The sequence below is a fragment of the Nomascus leucogenys genome, chromosome 12, assembly GCF_006542625.1.
Source record: "Nomascus leucogenys isolate Asia chromosome 12, Asia_NLE_v1, whole genome shotgun sequence".
Lineage (NCBI taxonomy): Eukaryota > Metazoa > Chordata > Mammalia > Primates > Hylobatidae > Nomascus > Nomascus leucogenys.
The window spans coordinates 55,972,055-55,990,987 of record NC_044392.1 but is presented as its reverse complement, the minus strand read 5'-3'; the positions used below and the strand labels follow the sequence as shown (position 1 = coordinate 55,990,987).

General features: G+C 41.4%; 2 protein-coding genes across 2 annotated transcripts in view; both read right to left on the bottom strand.

Moving 5' to 3' along the window:
• The window catches only part of LOC115837636 (putative neuroblastoma breakpoint family member 7), a 655,832-nt gene that overhangs the window by 148,713 nt on the left and 488,186 nt on the right, over positions 1 to 18,933 (bottom strand).
• The window catches only part of NOTCH2 (notch receptor 2), a 164,005-nt gene that overhangs the window by 55,084 nt on the left and 89,988 nt on the right, over positions 1 to 18,933 (bottom strand). Inside the window, exons 6-11 of the mRNA XM_030824712.1 lie at positions 7,017 to 7,250; positions 5,582 to 5,737; positions 4,939 to 5,127; positions 3,882 to 3,995; positions 2,942 to 3,055; positions 1,059 to 1,292 (exon numbers count right to left, since the gene is read on the bottom strand). Of these exons, the coding sequence (XP_030680572.1) occupies positions 1,059 to 1,292; positions 2,942 to 3,055; positions 3,882 to 3,995; positions 4,939 to 5,127; positions 5,582 to 5,737; positions 7,017 to 7,250 (1,041 nt within the window). The remainder of the gene's footprint in view (positions 1 to 1,058; positions 1,293 to 2,941; positions 3,056 to 3,881; positions 3,996 to 4,938; positions 5,128 to 5,581; positions 5,738 to 7,016; positions 7,251 to 18,933) is intronic.

Below are 18,933 nucleotides of genomic sequence, written 5' to 3'. Positions count from 1 at the left end.
CAATTCAAAAAGGACTTTGTTTTCAAACTTGGCATGTATGAAGCCTTGGGTAAAGACCAGAGCCTTTGACAAATTTGAAGAAATGGATTTGGAAACAGTAACAGAAAATGAGGGTAGCTAACTACCTTCTCCACCTCTGCTCTCTACATAGGTCATTTTCCTTACATCCAGAGTGAGTTCTCAATAAATCACTCCTTTATATTGTTGGCAGGTTTCCTCCTAACAAAGGCACACATTGGTTAATCTTCCACTAATACATTTTCCTTTGATCTGGAACATAGTACTTCTCTGTCCACTAACCATAGTTGTGACCATAATCATTCATCTAATAAGCAAAACAGAACCATTCAAACCTGTGAGATGCTGCTGCCTGAGAAAATAATTCCACATCCCCCCAAAAAGGAGCAGCATGTCCTCACGACCAACAAGGAGTCATTCAACCAAGGTCAGAGAACAATGATGAACTCTGAGGATAGGAAATGACAGCTCTGCGTTCTACTTTAGTTACTGTGGTGTGTTGTATCTCCTCTTCCTTACAATCCCCCAAGATGGCTAAGGCCCCACCAGAGACAAGTGACTGAAGAAACATGTCACACTAAAGAGAGTGAACTGTGAAAGAGAAAATACATTAAAGGAAGGGAAGAAGGGAAGAAGAAGGAAGGAAGGAAGGAAGGAAGGAAGGAAGGAAGGAAGGAAGGAAGGACTGAATTTATTAATCTGAGTGGGGTGGAACTTAAAGAAAAAAAAGATAATATAGCCACAAAAAAGAGGGTTTTAATTTTAAATCATTAATTTTAATTTTTGAAGTGGTATGCCTCTATTTAACAAAACTCACACACACACAAAATCATCAGACTGACAGAGCTATTGTCTCTGACTTCTCCACTGGCTAGGGCCATTTGCCTTGAGACATTTATGTTTGTGGCTTTGGCTGTGCTTCTCAGAATCAGGACTGTTTTTTAGGTATCTGAGCATATGCCAACAGTCTGAAACATCTGTGTAAATAGATTTGAGAAACAGTGAAAACCCCATAACAAACATAAACAGAGTGGGCTTACCTGACGTGCCCGGCTGGCAGTTGCACTGGTAGCCATTGACCAGGTCGATGCAGCGACCATCGTTCAGGCAAGGGCTGCTGTAACATTCATCAATCTGGTCACTGCAGATAGCGCCCATGTACCCGGGATTGCAGATGCAGGTGTAGGAATCAATACCATCCTGACACTGACCATGGTGGCAAGGATCGGGGTCACAGTTGTCAATGTTCTCCTCACACAACACGCCAGTGAAACCTTTGGAAAGAATTTTATCAAGGATTCTCAAAGACCAAGGCAGATACTCCACACCAGAACACAAGTGTAGCTACATCCATTTACTCTACACATTCCATGTGTGGTCAATTAATACTGCAGGCCTTGAGCAGTAGAAAATGATGATCTGCATTGATTTAGAAAGCATGCCTGGAGAGAGGTGCTTAAAATAAAGACTTGCAAATCAAATTTTAGAACTGAAATACCTTTGCAACTGATCAATAATTTCATTGCAGAGATGCTTTAACTGCATCTTCATCTCTTATTAGGCTTCAGGTGTAACAGCTCAAAACATTTTTCCTTTATATATTTATCTTTGTATTTCTTTCTTCCCAAGCCCAATATACAGGTTAATGATTTCAAGTGTCTTATGTCCCCAATTCTGACTTTGGAGGTAAGAGAGCTTTATTTTACTTCTCTCAACTCCTCTGAGAGTATTATGCATATATAGTAGTTTTAAATAAATACTGGTTGAATAAAATGGATGAACCTATTATGAGCATTTAAAAGAAAAAGAGACAAGTAAGAGTTCGTTTCTTCGAGGTTTAAATAGACAAACATTATATCTTTCCCTAAAAGACTCCAGGAGTCCTCTCCCCACTTTTAAACCTGAACTAAAGGTTTTTAATCTCTTTGAGACTTATCCTCTACAAGAAGAATCTGGCCAGGGGAAGACAAAATCTGGATTCTCCGACAAGGGGTAACTATTTGCAAAAAGAGAGAAAGTGGCTCATCTGAGTTGTCCTAAACTAAGTAGGTCTAATAATTAAAATGTTAACTTTTTGTACTAATTTTCACAACTAAATTTGCTTTTCTGTGATCAGAAATAAATTATATGCATGATGCCTGTAATCTTTAAGACTCCATTCTCTAAAATTAGATAAATGTCTTGAATTATATAAATAACTTCTTTCTCAAGCAGTCAGATAATAAAGAAGTTCGCTTCTAATAATTTCTAGCCTTTCTGTACAATATTTGCCTGTGTAAAAGGAAATGTGTAATAGGGAACACCTGACTTACTGAAATCCAATCCCAAGTACAAAATGTGATTACAAACCCAGAAATGCAGAATATTTGTGCACAGATCGTTTTTGACTCTAGTTGCAGAAGTCAGCAAAGAGGACCCAAACTTTCCCGTTAGAGCTCTCTCTCCTGTCATTTACACACTTGACTCTCAATCCTATTTGGTGTCTTTTATGCAGAATACCCCTGCACTTGTACACATTCAGCCTTTAAATTTCTGGGCCTTCTTTCAGTCACTTGCTTCAAGAAACACAGAGCCAGGCCTCCTGCTGAGAAGCCCCAATGAAAAATAGCTTTCAACTGGATTTCTTCTCTTTCCTAAATGAGTAAATCTAGCCAGCTGGAAACTTAACTGCTGCCAAAATCTGTCCCAGAAAGACATGGATACCAAATGGAAATATCTGGGCCAGACCACTGTTGTGGTGGAGGAGGCAGGTGCTGTAGAAAAAGAGAGCAGCAAAAAATTTGCTAGAAGCAGCTCTTCCTAAACACAGAGGAGCCTGTGGGAGTGGACTGGCCTGGTAGAGCAGCTAGCAGAGGACAGGGACAATCACCCTATTTTGTTCAGATGGACCTACCAAGGAGATGAAAAGTGAGAAGAATCTTACCTGTGGCACACTGGCATTCATAGCCATTAGGGTGATCGATACACTTTGCCCCATTCAGACACGGAGTACTGGAACAGTCATCAATATCAATCTGGCAAACTGGCCCAGTAAAACCTCAAAAAGGGACAGTGGTAACATGAGTCGAAGGATTATCTTATGTCTTCCTTTACTACGAGAATGATGTCCAAGGAGGAGTGGGTTAGGTTACTGGCAGGGCTTATACCAATGGGTCAATAAGCCTATGCTTTATTATTCTCCCCAACAGGTAACTGGAATAACCAGGTGACACTCAGGGAATCAGAGGCACTTGTGGTGTTTCTCCACCATTGCTTCTTCACAGACAGACTTCACTTTTAAATGAAGGATGTAGGAAGTGAAATTTATAGGTGGAACCCTCAAACAAGTAACTGTAGCTTCAGAGGCAACAGAAACCTTCTCTCTGAAGATACAATGGGGTAAGATGCAGTCTATGGAGGACAATTTGGCATATCTTCAAAAATAGCTTGAGGAAAAAAAAGGAGAGACAGAGAATCTTGGAAAAATTGGCATGTGTTATCTGTTTCTGAACTCATGGGTGAAATGTCTAAAAATAACACTCTCACAGAGGGCCTTCAAGAATATGACCCATGGGAAAAAAATAAAATCCCGAATAGCCTACAACTAAGGCTTCTGTGAGGTACGAGCATTCTGAAATATATACACAGACGAAGAGGTCATGGGCCATTCAAGAACAGACTTGGACTTCTGGCCACAAAGGATTTGTAAGATATAGTAGCTAAAACAAATTCTCTATTTCTGTACACACACACTCCTATCACCAAGCACTTACTCTAATGATTTCCTCATGCACAGCCCACACACGTTCTCTCCCTGCTCTCTTCCCTGTGGTCAGTTGGCTTTGTGCTTTAAGAGAAAACAGGGCCAGGTGGTGGGCACTTACCAGGAGGACACAGGCACTGGAAACGATTGACTTTATCCACACACTGCCCATTGTTCACACAAGGGTTGCTCTGACATTCATTTATTTCTAATTCACAATGCACACCTTTGAAACCTAAACAAAACAGACCACCCAAGTGGCTTAAAGAGAGAGAAAGGTGTATTCCAGACAAGGAAGCACAAATTTGCAATGATAACTACATCCTTTGCGAGTACACACATTTCTGCAGACAGAAAAGGAACTCTGCCATGATGAGAAATAGTCACTCCAAGCGTCAAGCAGGACAGGGCATACTGTGAAATACCCATGTCACTGTGAAAAGCGGGAAGGGATTACATTAAAAGACATTGGCAAGACCTAGCATATAAACAAGGACTGCTCCACATTTTCTGTGATAAATCCATACTTTCTGGACTGTGGAAGGCCCAAAATGTCCCCACTCTATGTTCCTAAAGACAAGCCGAGCTGGAGCTGTCGTTGCCTTCAGGGTGCAGTTCAAGGTCAGGAGTGCCTTTCAAGGCTGGAGTGGCTGGCAGCCTTAATCAGGCAGAGCAGCCAGTGTTAGCCATCATTTCAAGCTGGATTTGGCTGTATCCTCTCAAAATTAAAGACATGGTCTCTGCAGAAGAGCTCCAGAATACAACTAAACATGTACTGCACTTTAGATAAATGGAAACTTCCTATATAATTATGGATAAAATTTATTTCTATAAATGGAATGGTATTGTACTTGTAATTACATGAAGGTATCAGCAAAACTTGCTATTTAAAGGATTCTTATAGTAAATCGTTTTTGAAATTTTCTATTACATGTGGATTTTGATATAACAGGCTTGTTTAATTTGGTCTACATAGCTTGATGAATTCTAGCACTGCCTTACTCTTTGAGTAAGGAAGGTTTGCTTGTGAACCCTGACTTCCTCTAGTCCCCAGTCAGCAAAGGAAATCAAATGCTGACAGAGCTCATCAGACTGCAATAGTATACTGAATGCTCTACCAAGAGAAGTTCAGAACAGTCCCTCCTCTCTAGACCCCACATGCTGATGGGCCCATTTACCTGGCATGCACAGACATGTGAAGCCTCCAATCTTATCCAGACAGGTAGCATCATTCTGGCAGGGATCTGAATGGCACTCATTGATGTCCATCTCACAACGAGGTCCTGCATAACCCTTCAGACACTCACAGTGGAAGGCGCCATCCGTGTTCACACATTTTCCTGCATGCTCACAAGGATTGCTATTGGCTGAAAGACACAAGTACCAATTACTGGGATCAAAGCAGTTGAGTTTCCACAAATGTGAACAACAGAAGAGCATCTGATGGTTATAGCATCAGGGCCAGGCCTTTAATAATATCATTCCCAATTTTCTATTTTTTTTCCTTAATTCAAAAAGAAATAAAAGCAGAGTATCCTCAACTGTTATGCACTTCTGCTATTGCAGTTTCTGCCCAAACTGTCAGTGAGGTAGGGCTTTATATTAAGAATCAAGTACATACCTTTCATACAGTTAATCCCCAGAATGGAATATATGGTTATGGTTATGCTGAAAGGTCACTTGTAAACACTGGCCATGTAGCAAGAGGAATCTGAGGTTTGGGTGTATGTAACTTGCTCCTACAGTAAAATGTGCTTCAGTTTAAACATTTGCTGAGCTCAACAGACACTTCACAGAATAGAAAAAGTTCTGGGTACTCACCCATGGCACACTCATCCACATCTTCTGTGCAGTCAGCCCCTTTGTAGCCTTGTGGGCAGGTGCAAATATATTGCCCATTTAGGGGGTTGGTGTCACACAGTGCCCCCTTGTGGCAAGGATTGCTGATGCATGCATCATCCAGATGACACAGGAGACCTGTCACAGGGTGGAGCAAAGGAGAACTAAGAGAAAATGTCTCTCACTTGGGGAAGAGCTTTCTCTTTCACCCAGGAGGGAAAACCTCATGATCAGTTCCTCAGAATCCAACATAGGGATTTATAAGCAACTTCTGCTTTGCCTGACCCTACCTTGGGGACATGCTTGGCTACCAGCAAAGCACCTAGCTGCAACCCTAGACTCTGACCCTGAGCTCTCAGCTAGACTTCTCCTCCAGGGCAGAGACATCTACAGGCCAGAAAATAAGAAGACAGAGACAGGAAAGTGGAGCTGTCTTCCAGATAGTGTGCCAGATTTAGCAAATAAAATAGAGGATGTCCAGTTGAATTTTAGATAAACAAGAAGTAATTTTTAGTATGTCTTAAATATTCCATACATCCTATATTTTATCTGGAATCCTACGTCCCCAATATTATGCTACCCGATGATCATGGGGCCACCTGAACACCATCAGCCTCTATTAGAGTAGCCTTTTAATAGCATCAACATTCCTGATTCAGGTGGCTCCAGGTTTCTAAAGATATTACTAGGCTTCCTGTTTTATATAGTTCACACGGGAACTGGATTTTCCAGTCTGCAATTAACTTAAGAAGAGGTAACTAAGGCTTCTTCCACAAAGCTGAAGCTAGGGCTTTTGGATAGGCATCTATGAAAGAACATTTCAAAACTGCTGGGCAGAAAGTTGTCCCAGCTAAATTATCTTCTCCCATCACCTTCCTCCTTACACTGCTCTCCTTCTCCTAGAACTACTAGTTGTTAAATTGACAGGCTAGAGCAATGTTAACTTTGTAGCATGTAAAAATCTTCCCTGAGGGGAATATTTTCATAGACATTGAGGGTTAGAAGGCACTTAAATGTTTCTCTCCTGCCAGCTTCTTCTGAGTAAATAGATGGTTTCTTCTTAAAATGAAGCCTGTGGATCCATTTATTAGCCATTTTATCTTAATAGCTGAGGTGCTTTTCAGTCTAAGATCTTAAGGACTTCAGCAGATGCTCCAAAGACAATAGTTACTAACTTTCCTTTTTTGGAATGAAAAACTAAAGTATGTAGAGTTGAGAAGAGAGCCTAAAGTCCTAAGGAGGAAGACTATCTTCATAGCACTTTGGCTAGCAGGTTACATTTCTGGAACAGTCCTGAGTGATATGTTCCCACAGATGGTAACTCAAAGACTACGCTGTTTGGGATGAAAGAGAAGGCAGAGTCCTGAATGCCCCCTGCCCTTTCCCCATTTCTAGATCCGTCCTTCTGCTAACCTACCTGCCTTCCCCTCTGGGCACATGCAAGAGAAGGAGGCCACACGGTCGATGCAGGTGGAGCCTGGAGTACAGGAGGCGAAGGCACAATCATCAATGTTCTCACTGCAGTCATCTCCACTCCAGCCGTTGACACACACACAGCCATAGCCTCCATTGCGGTTGGCACAGGTGCCCCCATTCTGACAGGCATTGGGCTGCAACAGGCATTCATCCACATCCTCTGTGCAGAACTGTCCTTTTAGGGGAAAATTACTTTTGATTAGGGCTCTTGAGTCTCAAAAGATTAGTACCATACCAGCCCCCCACAGTCTTCATCTTCATGTGACCTGTCTGAAATTAAGGCAAGCAGAGCTCACAGAAGGCCAGGTCTTCACACAAATTTTAAGGCCAATTTGAGCCATCTAAATGATATTTATTCCAGGCAAATCATTTCAAGATGAATAGAATAGTCACTACCACTAGAAACTCTAACAACATGAGGGTTTAGCCAACCTATCAAACAGAAGGTAAAACCTGTAGGACCCTTGAGTTAACTAATCCCTGGGTCAATGAACATATAAGTAAGAAGAGCAAGGAGAGAAGAGTATAAAAATGGGTAAGAAAAAATAATGAGAAGGAACCTATATGCCAAACATTAGGGTAACTGTTCTATATCTTGACTGTATCAATGTCAATACCCTGGTTGTACTATTATGCAACAGTTCCATAAGATGATGTTACCACTGGGAGACCCTTGATAAAGGGTACAGGAAATCTTTCTATATTAATTCTTATAACTGTGCAAAACTACAAGTATCTGAAAATAAAAAGTCTAATTTTTGAAAATGTTAGGGCAAGCAACATAGGGTAGAGAGAAGATATGAAAGATGTTGAAAATCTCTGGTGAAGTATGGATATGAAGGGCAAGGCCAAGAATAATGAGATTGGAGCAAGCTGTGCTCAGCCTGAGGCACCCATACTTAAAGGATGGGGATTTGTGGAAGAAGACAAGGAAAGTCCACCAAATGTACTACGAGATGGAAAAAGGACTGGTATGCACTGCCTGAAAAAGACCGCACTAAAGGAAGCTAAACATGAGCCCACATCTGACTAGGTTGCAGGTCACCACTATAGCAACAACGGAGACTAAGGCAAAGGCTCCTACGTCCCTTAACAAAGAACAAGATAATGTCTTCAACTTACAACCCAGGAATCTGTGATTAACAAAAGCAGTATAGGGCCAGATCATATGAGCTACAAAATAAATTGGTGATTGGTTTTCTTTGAGGTCTTTTAAAAACAGTTTAGAGAGCTATCAAAGGAACTAAAATTTAGATCATCCGAATTCTCTAAAACATGACAAGTTGTTGAAAATAAAAAAAAGTCAAGGTGTCCTTCATTCTTCCTTTGTAAATAAAACTCAACAAATAATTTTAAAAGGCAGGCTGATAAAGAGGCCTCCTAATAAAAAGAGAACACAGTATTTGTGCTTAGAAAATGTCAAGGCTATCTCTAGACCCAGAACACCTAGCAATTTGACTGGCTCATGTATCCGTAGAAGGCCTGTTAGCCATCATTACTCACAGATGCTAGTTGTGTCTGACTTAACCTAAGTGACTGCCTGTTCTTTATTCCTATCTAACATGTACCTCCATTACTATAGAACCAATATCACTCTGTCACACTTATTTGGTTGCACATATGTCTCCCACTACTTGGCTGCAGTTTAGAGGGGTTTTTTGTATTCCCAGCAAGAGCCAACTGCCTAGGATGGCAGGATGGGTATGTGGATGTCTCCGGAACTCTGTGCTCAGCATAACCCTTCCATGCTCTTCTCCTAACTCCAGCCATATAATTCTTGAAGGAGCAACCATGTCTTTACATGATCAAACCCTCCTGGCCATAGCTGACTGACCCAAGATGGGCATCTGATCCAAGCTATATCACTGTATCTCTCCCAAATTATTGGAATAGGACCACTTTGCCACATAGACCAAAAAGATGAGGAGGCTGGTCTGCAGAGAAAGTGATATGGGTGAATCAGAAGTGCACAGAGAGCCAGGCACAGTGGCTCACACCTGTAAACACAACATTTTGGGAGGCCAAACAGGAAGATCACTCGAGCCCACAAGTTAGAGACCAGCCTGCAGGCTCTACTTGGGAGGCTGAAGTAGGAGAATCACTTGAGCCACAATCACACCACTGCACCCCAGTCTGGACAATAGGGCAAGACCCTGTCTCAAAAAAAGAAAAATAGAAAAGATGTGCACAAAGAAAAAAACATGGTGGCATTCAAGTTGTTGGTTCCAATTGTTACTGAAGCCAAACTACTAGTAAGCCTACTCAGTGGCATAGCCATTCTGAGAGATGCCTCTTGCAACAGGTCTTTCTAATTTGAAACGAGGCTGTGTCAACTGCATCCCAAAGTATTAATACAGAAAGAGTGAGTGAGGGATGAGGGAGTGAATGGGGGAGGTAATGAGGGTAATGAGGGAAGTGAGGGAGGAAGGAAGGGAGAAGATAAATAAGAAAGTGAGAACACTGAGGTAGTGAGTGAGGGAGTGACTGGAAGGAGTGAGTGAGCGAGGGAGGGAGTACGTGAGAGAGTAAAAGATAGAGGGAGGTGAGAAAGGGAGGGAGGGAAGTAAGAAAGGGAGGGAGGGAGGGAGTCAGCGAGTGAGTGAAAGAATCAGAGAGTGAAGGAGGGAGGGAGTGAGCTCACTGGCAACAATCTCCCTCAGGGCAGATGATGTCATTTATTACAGAAACTTTGCTGTCTTATAGTGCTAGCAGAAATGGTACCTCAAAGTAATGACAGCTGTGTTATTAGGATGCAGGTGGGACTGAGAAATGAAAACATGACCAAGAAGTAGGTGAAGAGCTACTGCAACATGAAAATTGCTGAGTCTCATCTATTATACTTACGCTAACTCAAATATCCACACTGCCCGCCAACCAAACTGACTTGCTGAATATGAACAATTTAGACGTCATTTTTCTTTACTGAAGCTTTGTTATAATTTGGGGTACTATAAGACACAATGTGTTTAAAGCTATTTTGTATACATTTCTTATGCACTATAATAAAGAGACACTGAAATAATGTAGCAAGACAAACTAGGTAAATAAAGGAAAGGAAATGCAGCACTCTCGGGAGAGGAAACCAGTAGCCATTGACTGCCTACTGAGAAGCAAGCACTGTGCTTGGGCTCTCATAAAAATTGTCTCATTTATATCTGAGCAAACAGTCTCAAAGAGGTAAAATAATTTGCCTTTGTAAGACAGTGAGTGAAGGACAGTTGAGATTTGAACTGGAGCTGCCTCACTCTAAAATTCTTAACAAAGACCTAAGGTGAGAACCTGACCATATCAAGCCATCTCTGCATGTCTCAGGCTTCCCAAGGGCACACAGGCATGGAGAAGTGGATGGGATGGAGGAGGTGAGGACTCAAATCATGACTCAAACAATTGGTTACTGGAAACACTTGTGACTGCAAACTCCTGTCTAAAAGGGAAATGTATTTTTAGGTACAGTCCACTGGTTTTTGAATGAGACTGAATTTTGAAGATTAGCTGCCTTCACTGAACACCTTTGGACCATGCATCTGTTCGATAATGCTTGTTAGGGACAGGAAATTTAGAGATCCAAGAAGATAGTGGCTTATAAGTAATTAGCTACTGGATGGATCACACTTCTCTAAGGTTCAGGCACATTTCTACAAATTCACATTTCCTCCTAGTCCCATTTCTGCCAGATTATTTTCTCCCTATTAAAATTCTATGAACCGGTTCTAAAATTCAGAATAGGAAAAACAGTAACCAGGGTGGCCATAAAACTTACTTATTCTAAAATTCCCAGTGGAACATCTGCTACGATATAACAACTTCCTTCACATCACCACCCTCCTGGCACAGGAGAAAACCAATGCAGAAGACTAAAAATAAAAAACTTCAGGTTCAGGAAGGTAAAAAAAAAAAGGAAATAAAATCTTCCAAAGTTCACATGGTTGGTGAGTGAGAGTGCTGCCTTGAAACCCGGATTGGTCTGACTGCAAATCTGATGCTCTTTGACTGCAGCAGAGTTGAGTATTGAGCCCTGGATGTGATCAACACAATCTACAGATGAGGTCCCTGATCCCAGGGTCTTACAGCACCCTGAGAAGGCATAGGTGCATAAGACAGTTAAGGAACACTTGTATTAGAGAGGAATAAAGGCAGAAGGTCACTAGATATTTGAGTGGGAAAAGTTCTTGGTGATCACCTAGAGGTCTTATGTGTATGCTCTACGGTCATTGAGCTTATCCCACCAGTGCGAGAAAGCACCAGCCTGGGCTGGTGGTTGAAGATTTACAGAGGAATACAGGATTAAGTCTTAAACATATTAAAATAACTGGAGTGTATTCTTTGGCTGGGGTTTTAAAAGAAGAAAAAGTGGGAGGTCATTGAGGCTTTGATTTCGAGTATGAATTCGGAACTTGATAAAACAAGTAAAGGAAGATGAGGAAAGACATGATCAATACTGTGTTTGAAGGTAAGTTGGCCAATAGAACATAGAAGGGATTAAAAGCAAATGACTTTATGTTAGTAGGGAAAGCAGGAGAGAGCACTAAGTTATAGGCTACCTAGCAAATAAAAGCCTTTGGTGAAACAAGAGAGCAGTATTGTTTCCATGTCCTACCAAGCTACTAAATCTTCAATACAAACAAGTGTCAGCATGTATCATCACCTGTGTCAACACACAAACTTTGCTGGTGAACTCCCAAAATGTTGCACAAAGCTCAGTTAGACAAGTTTTCAAGAGCAATAATTATCCCTCTCAGTAATTTCCACCTGCCAGATATTGCAGGCTACTGTCATTTTTTTAACATTAGGACTGAGGCAGTGGACTAGTTAGGCTCTTATTTCCTATGAGCAAAAGAGAAAGAAAATAACTTGTTTTTAAAAACTACTCCCTCTAATGCCACAATGACTCTGGAATAATCTGAAATGAAATGTCAAACTAGCATATCCTTGGCTGATACCTTAAACACTGAGTGCCACCTGTTAACTACTGACAATTTTCTGGTTGATCACTTTTGCCTCGTAAATATACTCAAATCTACACCTCTGTTTTGTACAGTTTATGCTAACCACAATAACTTTTGTTGATTCCTCAAACATTAAGTTCTCTCCTGCCTCAGTGCTGCTGCATAAGCTGCTCTGTCCACCTGAAACATTTTTTCCCTGCTTATTCACATGGCGAGGTACCTGTCTTATCAATAGAGTAGATCTCCAAATGCACATCTCCTCATGATTCTCCACCATTGCATCATTCCATTCAATCCACCCTGGAATGTATCACGAGCTGTGATTTTATGTTTATTTACTCTTTACAGTCTCTTCCCCATTTCGCTATAAGCTCCAGGAGGGCAGGGACTGTGTCTGCCATTCAACTTGATATCTATGCCAGCCACTGTACTAGACACTTGGTGTCAGTGGTGGAACTGACCTTGGACAGCATCTAATCTAACATGCTCATTTTCCAGATCAGGACACTAGGACCTGAGAGGTGTAGCAACTTGCCCAACTTTGCATAGTTAGTTGGCAAAAGAATTAGAAGTGAAAATAGTTCAGTGCTGATAAAGACTTTGGGGTGTGAGATGGCTGCAGATCAAGTTAGTTTTCAAAATAAAGAAGGCCAATCTGAGCTGACTGTTGAGGGATGTAGGGAAAGAGGAAGAAACTCAGAGTGCTACAAGTGAAGATGACATGGCATTACCAACCCACCATTAGCAAAGGAAGTATCCTATTTTGGTTTTGCAGTAGGGTCACCTCCATGCTGATCTTTTCTTGTTGCTCCATCCTCTGGCTTCAGGCTGAACAAGTAAGATTACGGGCATAGTTGGCCAGGCGCGGTGGGTCACGCCTGTAATTCCAGCACTTTGGGAGGCTGAGGCAGTTGGATCACGAGGTCAAGAGACTGAGACCATCCTGGCCAACATGGTGAAACCCCGTCTTTCCTAAAAATACAAAAATTAGCTGGGCATGATGGTGCATGCCTGTAGTCCCAGCTACTTGGGAGGCTGAGGCAGGAGAATCGCTTGAACCCGGGACGCGGAAGTTGCAGTGATCTGAGATCGTGCCACTGCACTCCAGCCTGGTGACAGAGCGAGACTCCATCTCAAAAAAAAAATAAATAAATAAAATAAAAATAAATAAAAAAAAATTATGGGCACAGCCTGTGGCAGTAAATATAACAGGGTGAACCTAAGAGGTCTGTGCTGAAATAGAAATCATGGCCTGGGCCTCATTAGCACCACACTCCAGCCAAGTGAGCCAAGGACCACGAAACAGTCAGCATTTATGAGCTGTAACACGCGGGGACACAAACAGCTCATTATGGCTCTCTCAAGGCAAGGGCCCCACCCACAAACCACTAATTTGATTTGGAGCTACAAGTGATGGGTAAAAAATAGAGGGGGACAACAAGAGAAAGAAAGAAAAGAAGAGAAAGGAATTGAAAAAAGTAAGGTGCTGAGCCTCGACTCTCACCCTTTCCAGTCATCTCTCAACTGTGAAGTCTGTGGGAAAAAGTTTGATCACATTACTGGTCCACTTAAGGGTCAACTCTCATTGCAACAACAATCTCCACAAGAGAACAAATAAAAAATGAGCTTGGATGGCCCTTGCCCTGACCCTGCTACCTTCTCCTCTATGGCTGAGTCAAGAGAGCTCCGTCTCCTATATACCTTTCCAACCAGCAGTCACCCAAGCCCCTGAGTTCTGGAGATTCATCTCTTTCTGTGTCAGAGCAGATCATTCTTGGGACTTCTATCCTACAAAACCTCAGCTCCATACACAGGAGACTTTCTATCACGCTGCTGAAGTTGGTGCTGAAGAACAAAGAACAAGCTTGAGTGTCCCATCACCTGCTGGGAATAAACTTGGGTGAAACATTCTGTATAAACACTGCTGTCTATAGGGCCTGCCTACTTAGAGGATGGTCTGGGAGTATAGATGTGGCTAAGGGGACAATGTAGTTGTAGAAAGGATATTCATACAGAATAAATGCAAGAAATTCCTCCACTAATTCTAGACACCATCATCTTTTTCAGGACTTCTCAAAGGCCTGGTTTCCCTGCATCATGACCAATGTATTTTCTAAAGAGCTGCCAGGATGATCTTAACATGTAAAGTGGACTGTGCCACTCACTTGTTCAAATCCTTTGATGAATTATTTTGCATTTAGGATAAAATTCTAACACCTACCAGTGTTTTCTGCCTATCTCTTTAGGCTCTAACCATGAAATACCACTAGCTCCAGCCACCCTGGGCTTTTTTTCATTTCTCAAAATGATCACATTCTTTCCCTTCTCAGTGGCTAGCATATGTTATTCCTTGTGCCTCGGATAGCCTTATCCTCACTCTCCCCAACTCCTACTCATTGTCTATATTGAAAATGTTACCTTCTCAAAGAGACCTTACTTGCCTGTCACTAAACACAATTAGTTCTGCCTGTTAATATGCTCTCCGGATACATTCTATGTTTCCTGCAAGGCATTTTGTACAGTTCAAAATTTTACGGAGAATTATATTGTCTATGCCTGTGTTTCTCACTAGACTGTCAGTGCCATGAAGAAATGGGGGGTAGCTATTTACCTCAGCACTGAATCCCCAGCATGCAACACAATCCCAAGCTTAAATATTCATTAAATGAATGTTTATCTGCTTAAGGTTCTCTCATTTAAGTTATCCTAATCCCAAAATAATAATTATCTTTCAACTCACCCTTCTCATAGCAACAGTATCTCTATTCTGTTTCTACCCAAAGTGTCCGTCACCCTTGTCTACACCACCAGTCCACACACAAACCCCTCATCCCAGTCCCCTTCCTGTGTCACTGAACTCCACCTCATTTGTACCACGCCCAGATTCACCCTGCCTTTGCCCACTAATCCTTCAACTACGCCTCAAGGGCAACTCTACATTAAGGTGTACAACTTCCTTCTTTGACAGAAACCTGAGTTTTCCCTAAAGACACCAGCCCAGTCAGCCCTCTGTGGTAGAGCTCCTGCAGGCCTCCTCTTTTAAATACTGCCACCGACAGGAAACTAGGGGAGAAAGAGCGGGTTTTCTCTTTATTCCCCAACATCACTACTAACCTCAGCAGTAAAAGCATATGTACTGAGTTATTTCTAGGTTCCAGATAAGATGATAGTGCTTTACATTGATTGTCAACTATAGTCTTCATATATAATTAGTCTAGTTTTACAGATTTAGTACAAACTTGGTACACGCTGAAGAAAAATACTAAAGTAACTTAGAAAGGTAAGAAGAGCTGTGAATTTGGAGATGAGGTTGGGCTGGGAACAACTGGAAAATTTAATGCTGTAATTCACTCATTCGTTTATCTAAAATATATATATGTACACACACACACATGCCCACAAACACAATGTGCCAGGCTCCAACTATACACAATGGGATTATAATGGTGAACAAAACAGCCATGGCTTCTGCCTGCAGGACTTACAAATAGCAGATTTATAACCAAACAAACAATGATGACACAGAAGATAGGTGCTTTCATAGATATCTATTGCCTTGGGAGTACAGAGTAGGGAGAATAAAGAGGAACTAGAGAATGAAACTTTTAAGAGAAGTCCTGGGAGGAGCGTGCCAGGTTGTGAAAGAAGGGAGAAGTGTGTGAGGGGGTGTGTAGAAAAAGGGTGGAGTGCGGAGTATTTCAGGCAGAAAGCATAGGCTTGAGTTGAAGAGACAGCATGGCTCATTTGAGGCAATGGAAAAAAAAATTCTTGTGGTTGAATTATAAGAAATGCATTAGGGGAGTGCAGAGAGGTATGGCTGGAGAGGGAGTTACATGCACAGCCTTGGGACTAAATCCAAAGACAAGGAGGACCAATTGAAGTGTTTCCAGCAAAGAAATGACTCGATCCAATGCGTGTTTCAGAAAGTCCACTCTGCTGCAGCAAGGAGAATGGACTGAACTTCACCTCACCCCTCCAGGTCAACAAAAACTTCAAGCACTGCAGAGGCCAGGCTCCTGTGGCCACTATAGTAACGAGAAATACTGCAGAGCATCTGGGGCAGATTCCAGAGGCAGCAGCACCGAAAAGCATCCAGGCTCAGCCACTGTGTGGATTGCCATGGAGGCTGGGCCAGTACTGGGCATTCAGAAAGCTGACCCCCGCCACAGAGAAGAAAATCGTGCCAAGCTTTGGTCTCCTGCTAGGAGGCCCCACTCTCTGGCTCTCCCCACCTTAGGCTGCTGGGTTGTTGAGCCAGTTTACATAAAAGCCCCTCACTGCACCAGGAGGAAAAACTAGCTGCAGCCAGGTTGAGAGTGAGGGGATCCAAGGAGCATCCACCTCCCCGTCTATGGGCAGGCAGTTACTCTGCTCAGAATGAGTAAAATGGAAAAAAACAACATGGCACCTATTAAAAGATTCTACAACATAAAACATGGAGAATGTAATGCTTAAGATGTTGATGAAAAGCACACTGGGAAAATTATTCACTTCCAGGAGCTAATACGTTCTAGAAAGAACTGGTTCTGTAGGCTCAAGACATTTAGACATATTTATGTTCTACAAAGAAATAAAAAATAATATAGGACATTAGTCTCTGATCAAAGGGGCTGAGAGGCAGGCAGAAGAAGCTATAAAGGACTGACCTGACAATGAAGAAATATAAGTCAGTGTTATAAAGAAGAACCTTAAGAGAGCTCTCACAGAACACACAACAAAAAATGAACAGATTAAAAATCAAGAGAGATTTTAGCTTTGCAGAAGAAAGAATGAAGACCTAATTGCAAAGATAATAGGTTTTCCTGACAACTCTACAACAAATGAAAAAGAGGTCAGGGAGCCCAGTGTTACTTATGAAAAAGAAGAAACACTCAACTGGCATTGGATTTCCCTAGAATAGTAACCAGAAGACACAAAGGAACAATGTCTAAGAACTTGATGAGATTAATTCGTGACCCAAGAATTTGATATCTAGTCAAGATACAACTTGTGTATGAAGGCAACTAAATCAAAAGACATTTTTTGAATAACCAAATGGGTCCAACATGTAACTCCTCTGAAATAAAATTATTCAAAGATACTTATTTAGCTAAAATGTTAATGAAAATAAGGAACTCAGAAATGAAAATGTTGTGACATAATTGCACTAGTGGTTAACACAAAACAAGTAGCACATACAACTAAGTTGAAAATATTATAAATTGGGTTACAAAACTGTAAATATCAAGAATAATTTTAAAGAATATGCATGTTTATAAATTTGATAATAATATAAATATTGAAACCCATATTATTTATACAAAATCTAGGGAGTGAATGAAAGATATGAGAAGTAAAAGTATGCTAATTCCTTATCTTCAAGAGAAAGAAATCAATAAACACATTCTAATTTCTGACATTAAAAGTAGATAGATGAATTAAAGTCCTTTAAAAATTAAAAAAAAGACATACTATAATATAAATTATCACACCATGGTCTGTTGTTCTCGTGGACCAATTTCCTCTTCCTAGAATGACAAGCACGTGGCTTAGGTTCTCGCTCTTTCCTCTCCTGTCTCACATGAAATCAACATCTGGGTTGAGGACCAGTAAGGTCATCTGAGTCAAGAGTTCTTACTTTTCTCAGCCTTACAGACCTCCGCATCCACTCCATATCACAAGCACACTCACATTCTACACCCCTGTTACAAGACACTCATTGTTCTAGTCCAAGATCTCAAACTTGGTACTTCCACTCTCTGACTATAACTTCCCCATCTTCTTCCTTTCCCATTCCCGGCAGACATCTTACATAATGTATTCCCCACTAAAACCTATAAGAGTAAACCCCTCCCAATAATCCACTTCATTAGCCAACGCCCTTTGAGCTGCCTTATCTCTTAGTGTAGCCAAGCTCTATGGTCAATGAGATGAATAAAGTTTCTATCTCCTATAACCCTGCGTTGTGTCTCTCTCGCTCTTCCTTTTTAGTTGTGCAAAATCTTACATAGTGATCTAAACCCATTTTGCCCCTTCCTTCTCCCCAAAGCCTACTTTTTTCTTTAACTTCCACAATCTGGCTTCTTAGTCTTGTTTGAATTAAAACTGTATTTCAGAAAATTTCTAATAACTCGAATATTCTAATGAATATTTTGCAGTTATCATTTATGTTTGAGTCTCCTGGTTGTCACTTATTAATAACCATGGTTTGCTAAAATCAGCCCTGGGAATGTCAAAATAAGTAAGAGCAGTTTCCTGCCTTCCAGAGGCTGACAGTCTCTTAGGCAAGCTAAGCGCATAACCCAGTAAGAGTAGTAAAATATTACAGGAGCTGCCACCGAGGTGTGTAGAGTTGAGTTCAGGGCAAGCTTCTAAGGCTGTACCCTTTAACTTGAGGATGCTATCATGGCCGAGCTCTCTTCCCACCTCTCAAACCTCCCCTTTTCTCACTTTCCTTCTTTGGATCCCCTTCCTCATCCATTTTCTGAAGTGTGGATGTTTCTCATACTTCATTTCCAAATCCTCTGTTCTTATCACTCCATCCAATTTCCCTCACAGACTTGACACATTCCATGGTAACCAAAAAGAGACTCAAAATCTGAGTCTCTCGTCCCTGCCTGTATTCTGAGCTCCCAGGTCTTACTGCTGCATGTTTTTCACTTGGAAAACTCATCTCCAACTTACCATCATTTCTACCCTATTTCTCCTTCTGTGTCAACAGTTCTCATCCATTACTCAGACTCAAAACAGAAGTTCACTCTTCTCAATCACCTTCCTTACCCCACCAAATACTTAGATGCTTCCCAATTCCTACCATTGTTTCTTTCAAATTCACATTCACACACACTTTCTACTTCCTAGTGTGGTTATGTGTGGACTTTCTTATATCTTCCTAGTCAATTTTACCACTCTTAAAATAGGAATTTTTTTCTT